Raw genomic sequence first — 6000 nt, 5'->3', positions numbered from 1 at the left:
AGAAAGGCATTTAGACTACATGATCTTCAAAGGTCCTTTCCAACCCAAACTACTCTAATAAATACTCCATATACATAACTGTGAAACATAATTCTATAGAATGTGAAATTAATATAAAAATTATCACATATATTGAAAGAAAAATATACAAACTTTATTATTTACATTCCTTTTTTAAGTTAAGATTTTCAAAAGTCAGCTCACCTTTCCTTTCCAGAAAAATTATGTGTGTTAAAACCGTAAACCTCACATAAAGTGGAATTTTAATGTACTGACCACTTCCATGAAGTCCGATAAAAGGCACGGGTTCCATGGCAGACTATTCCCGTGTGTAACAAAATGAATAGCTGAAGAGAAAAAGACTGAAATGCAAAAAGAAAAAGGAGTCATCATCCAAAAGTAAGAAAAACATAAGACAAAGTGTGAAATCATCCGCCACCATGTGCTTCTAATACACAATTCTCTTGTAGCACCTAAGAATTTCCTAACAGCCGTAGCCATCTGAATGTTCACAAGCTCTAATATATCACCAGTGGTCTCAGCTTGCTTCCTCCCGAATTACAGGCCGTTGTCTGGATACTGTAGATTAACAACCATATAGATAGGGTTGGAGCTGTAACTGGGTGAACCAGATGAGAAGTGTAATGAGAATTAGAGAATATGACCAAAGGACACACAGGAGCTGTTGTTTTCTCCCACTCTGACTATAACATCCCAATTTTTCACACTGAAAAAAGGAGAACAGTGTAGACTGTGCAATTCCAAAACCAAAACACTTCACCTTCAGATGCCGGTGTGGTTGCTAAGTAACAGCAATGTAGTTTATTTCCTACATCCTACATTTCACATGCCTCGTGAGAAGCAGTTAAGGTATAGGCTGCCTGCATATTAAGATATGCATTAAGATAATATTCTGTTCTCTGTAAGAATGAATTAAAAATGTTCTAAGAAATTTTTGGTAGTATGATAAAAGGAAAAAATAAAACCTCATAAGAACATCTATATAAAAACAAATTAAAATGAATGGACAGGGAATAAATTCAGATACTGCCTGGAGTATTGAAAGTGACTAGGAAGGCAAAACAAACCTCCAAACTAAGGGCAACATTTAATGGGAGGTTCACGATGCTGTCTGAACCTAAAAGCTATCACCCCAGATGGAAACATAGCCTTAAGAAAGGTGACGGAAAACAGCATGAGGAATGAGAAGTGCAATGAGGACAGATTCAAAAAGGCTAAAAGAGATCCTAAATCTCAGTGTGAGATTTTCCAAAGCTCTCAATAATAGTCTAACTTTAGACAAAATAAAAACAGAATTGTACCTACTGGAGGTTAGTAAGTCATAGTTAAATAGCTGGAAATTCCATCAGGAAAAGATTATGAAGCCAAAGATTAAAAAAGAGAGAAAGTAAATTCTAAACATATCTAAGCATGAAACTTTCAAAAGAAGGAATAGGTCTCTGACATCAGAGAAAGAAGAAGGCAGGGAACATAATGGCAGAACTGAGAAGGTAACTGGTTTCACATTAGACTGCATCACTTATGCTGACAGAGTTATACCCTGCAACAGTATACTTTATACTGTTTCAAGTTATAAAAATGTCATCAAAAGATGAAATGTTGGAGACAACTGGTTAACTGAATAGAGTAACCAGCTGTAGATAGGTTAAAAACAAACAAATAAAAAAAGTGAATAAAGTTGCTGGGCTACTATCAAAAGTATGCATTCTTTTCTTAAAGTGGTTTGTCAGGACTGAAAAGGAATACAGACATTAGGAATAACCCTGGAAATTACAACATAAGAATTCCTGTTTACTTTAGCTAAATCAATTAAAATTACCATCAGATGTAAAACATCTATTCTGACAGAATTGTATAGTTCCTGCTATAAAACATATACAGGAATGGACTCCTTTAAATGTGTATGTGTATGTTTGTGTGTGCATGCAGTAACATTTTCAAGTCTGTAAGAACTCAGGAGCTCTCTCACTAACTCCAGGGCCCTTATCCATTCCAGCTATGACTGTCTGAACCACAAGTTGTCTTCTTGGTGATGTTGTAATAAGAAAGGTATTAATATTCTTGTATCTGGGCTGAGAAAACAGGTTTGTAATATAGAGTTAACTATTCATAGAAAACTCTTCATTTGTAAATGTATCACACTGCTGTGATATTTTAACTCTTCCATTTCTAAGCTGAATTTTGTGAATTTATAGAATTTGAGCTCCTTTCAGCTCTGTAAGTAAAACTACTCAGTTTTCTAGCTCATTTCCTACTGCTTCTTAGCATAACTCTCTTCTTCTTGGACAATCTGTACAGTGGTTCCAATTAAAAGTCCCTACCCCGATAATTTTTTAGCCACTCTTTTAAACATTTGGTTTTGTTTTCCCTTGTTTTGTTTGTTGGGTTTTTTTGTTTGATTTAGGTTTTGGGGTTTTTTTTGTGTTTGTTTTTTTTTTAGAGGAGTACTTATGAAAAAATGAAGCAAAAAGTTAACAATTTCCTTGATTCTATTTTTAAAAGAGAGGAGATAATGACAGCCAAGAAAATCTACCAGATGGTTCTTTTAATAAATACATTAAAGTCTCTTTTATTTTAATTCAGTTTTAGCGACTAACATAACAGAAACTTTCAGACCATCAAACCAGTTTTCACAATCTGCCATAAGTTTGCATTTCACAGAAATAATCCTGACAAGCACTAATAGATGAACGTCGTTTGTGCAATAATAAAACAGTATAAGGCATATTTACACCATCCTTACATACAGAACACTGTACACACAAAAAATCACAGATCCAGAACAAAGAAAATTCAGTCCCTTAGAAGTTTTAGTTTTATAGGCTTGGTTTCAAACAAATAACTCTCCAAGCAACAGACAACCTCTTGCTCCTGTGTGATTTATTTGCAACATTGTGCTCATGCAAAATAGGTATTTTATTGCATTAACATTGAAAGAAGGTTGGGAATTAGTTCTGAAACCAGTACAATCAAATTTTACACCCTGTTTCTCTTCATCCATAGCAAGTCTGAGTCATTGTTATTGGTGACATAAAATGAGGCGTTAACTGATGATTGAGATTTTTATTTGGTAAGTTCCAAAACCATAATGAAGCTCAACAGACTACAGTTCGAAAACCATCTTTCTTAACCATGCACTTTTTTCTTTTCTATTATGTGGTGGTTTAGATGAGATGCTTTTTGTATTTTTTAAGTTTCTATCTTTTTCTACATATTATTAGAGAAATCATGTACTATCCAACATCCACTGTTCACAGAAAGAAATAAGCAGCAGGAACAGCTCTGGTGGCAGAGTTGGCCAGGAAGAGGACATCAGCAAGTTAGTAGCAACTTAATAAACATCAAATGCCCCAAAGATACGTCATGAAAGAGCTGGTTACTATAACCCATATTTCTGTAAGAGTTCAGACTGCCAGGGACGTTTGCGCTCTGGAAAGTAATCTGGAATGTGGATTTTTTTAAAATCTTGGATGCATTTTCTCATTTCTTCCTCAACACTCAGCTTCTCACATACCTTCTTTTTGGAAAGATTTGTTTCTCTGGACTTGCTAATGAGAGTTTGAAAGAGTTCACTGTTCCTGCGTTTGTCTGGTGGTGGCATCCACTGCACTGGTGCCTTCTTAGATGGACGATCCAAAGTCAGAGTATTTGGCTGGTGGGCTGTGGATGGCTGAGTGCTGGTGGCATTTTCTTGAGGGGTGCTCGCTTCTGAGTGGCTGTCACAGCTTGAGGTGGACAACTCGTTACAGGAAGTCCCACTTTCACTGCCTTTGTCCAAGACTTTGTCATGCTTCCTTTCTTCGTGGTCTTGTTTGGGGGAAACAGTTCTCTGAGGGGGCCCTAATACAAGGCAGGAGAGAAAAAGTATTAAGCGAGCACTAGTTTACACCAAAAACTGATTAGATACCATTTAGAAAAGCATGACTCAGAGTCTTGGCTGGCATAAGTCAGTGGCATTTCCTTGTAGTCAAAAGGATTATACCAGACTGGTAGACGAGATGAAGGTCTAGTCCTCCAAATTCTTACTCCTAAAATGTTTATAGCAAGAATAACTTCACTGCCTGCCTAAGAATGCAGGTAATGAAACATGCAAAATGCTCATAGATTATCTGCACCAGAAATCCCTGCAGGCAAGTTTAAATGAGCTAGTTTGCTATTACACCCCAAGAAGTTAGGAGAAATTAGATTTTATAGTACTAGGAAAATACTATCATACAATTTACAAACTATTTGCTTAAATAAGAATATTCCAAGGGCTTCAGTTTCCTTTTTGAATGCTCTTAACTCACCTTCCCAAAACAGTCTAATGATACAATGCTCTGCAGATGTCGACTCTGCAGAAGCCCTGCACAGAAAAAGAAGCATTAATCCTAGAATAACAGAGAGATTGCTCACTACTGACAGAGTCTTTAGGCTATTTTTTTACTTTTTCTTCTTCTTCTTTTTGTATCCTATAGTGATTTCACCACACTTCTTACTGTCAGTTATTATCCCTGGCTTGCCTCAGTGCAAGCTCAGAATTCAGCTGTACTCCTCTTACTGCACAAGCTGGCAAGGAAAAGTAGGTTATGAAGTTATTGATGAAGAGGCACTCTGCAATGGTGTGATGGCCTATCAGCAGGCATTGCTCAGCACTTTACATGTCAGAAAATCAGATCTAGGCTGTTATTCTCTCCAGATACCACTTTTGCTTTGAAGTCTTAAGCAGCATACAAATGTGAAAATTAAGTGGTAGCTGCTAAATCTGTGCAAGTGTTTTAATTTCTGAAGCCTTATTTCAGAACTCCAGCTGTGAAGTGAGATGACGCTATGCTGACATCATATAAACGTCACAATCTTAATTTAGGACACTAAGGCTTACAGACGTTTACAGAGTTCAAGAGGCACTGGATCAGATGGAAAGAAGAATTTCAAAGGTGTTTAAACATCTAAATGAAAATGTAAACTGTGCCTGCTACGAATCCTGAAATATCCAAACAGTTTAGCCATCTAAATATTTTACAAAATCTAGATTATCCTTACAGTTTCTCCAAACACCACCAGCATCAGTTAACTGCCCTTGCAGAACCAAAACTCTGAATGAGAGCCCAGCCTTCAGTTACTGAGGCAGAGTAGCAAAGAGATTTCTTTGAGTCACTCTGTTTTTCAGAATTACAAATTAGCAATATAATTACAATTATAAAGAATACAGAAGCAATATGAACACTCTTGTGTCTTTTTGACAGTGCAGTTCTACAATTCAAAGGAATCTAAGAAGATTGCAGTATTTCATATTTTATTTATGAGACACAGAGGAAAACAAAAGAAAGCGGGGGAAAAAAAAAGCTGCAAATCAGTAATAATCTAATAACAGAAGCATTCAACAACCTGCTTTGCTTTTGTTTTAGTCAGCATCCCAGGATGCCATGTCACATTTCTGTAGTCCATCCAGAGAAACCCATGGGTAACCAAGATCCAAAGAGGAGAGACAACGATCCATCAGGGCTTGTACTTACAGTATTCAGAGTGAAAAAGACACGTAATTTTCTACTTCATTATATTCAACCTAAATATTTAGCACATGGTTGCAGTGATTTCCCTCCTCTTCCAGAAGTATGTTCACCTTCTTAAAGAGGTGTATATGCTTTCCTGGTATTGTTGTATCAAGCATTTCATTTCATATCTCAAACCATTATATGAATGAGAGTCAGCTGTCATGGAAGTATTCTGGCTTTGCAGCATGTGATTATAAAACCGAGTACTTAATCAGTTAATGATTTCAGTACTGTTACTCTGATTTTCAGTAACATGATTAACAACAATATCTAATCTAGTTTACAATCTTACCTTCTACAAATGTATCAGCACACTCTGTGACTAAGAAATTAAAATTTTATGTTAGCAACACCCTGTAGTCTTCAACTGTCTTTCCTGCACATTTTTTGCTGTAATATTAGAAATCAAGATATTATTTCTACTTATACTTACTTATTTTGGTAC

At 36.1% G+C, this 6000-nt stretch overlaps 1 protein-coding gene across 2 annotated transcripts in view; it reads right to left on the bottom strand.

Annotated features, from left to right (window-relative positions):
- Positions 1 to 2551: 2551 nt before the first annotated feature.
- Positions 2552 to 6000, bottom strand: part of KCTD8 (potassium channel tetramerization domain containing 8) — a 92919-nt gene continuing 89470 nt past the window's right edge. Inside the window, exon 2 of one of the 2 annotated variants that reach the window (XM_061346159.1) lies at positions 2552 to 3861. In XM_061346159.1, the coding sequence (XP_061202143.1) occupies positions 3401 to 3861 (461 nt within the window). In that variant the 3' untranslated portion in view covers positions 2552 to 3400. The remainder of the gene's footprint in view (positions 3862 to 6000) is intronic. The other variant, XR_009724335.1, reaches the window with a different exon arrangement.

Source organism: Neopsephotus bourkii, unplaced genomic scaffold (assembly GCF_033783945.1).
Source record: "Neopsephotus bourkii isolate Nb327-2 ecotype Australia unplaced genomic scaffold, CSIRO-AGI_Nbou_v1 NB_259, whole genome shotgun sequence".
NCBI lineage: Eukaryota > Metazoa > Chordata > Aves > Psittaciformes > Psittacidae > Neopsephotus > Neopsephotus bourkii.
The sequence above is the reverse complement of the archived record's forward strand: the minus strand, read 5'-3'. Positions and strand labels throughout refer to the sequence as shown.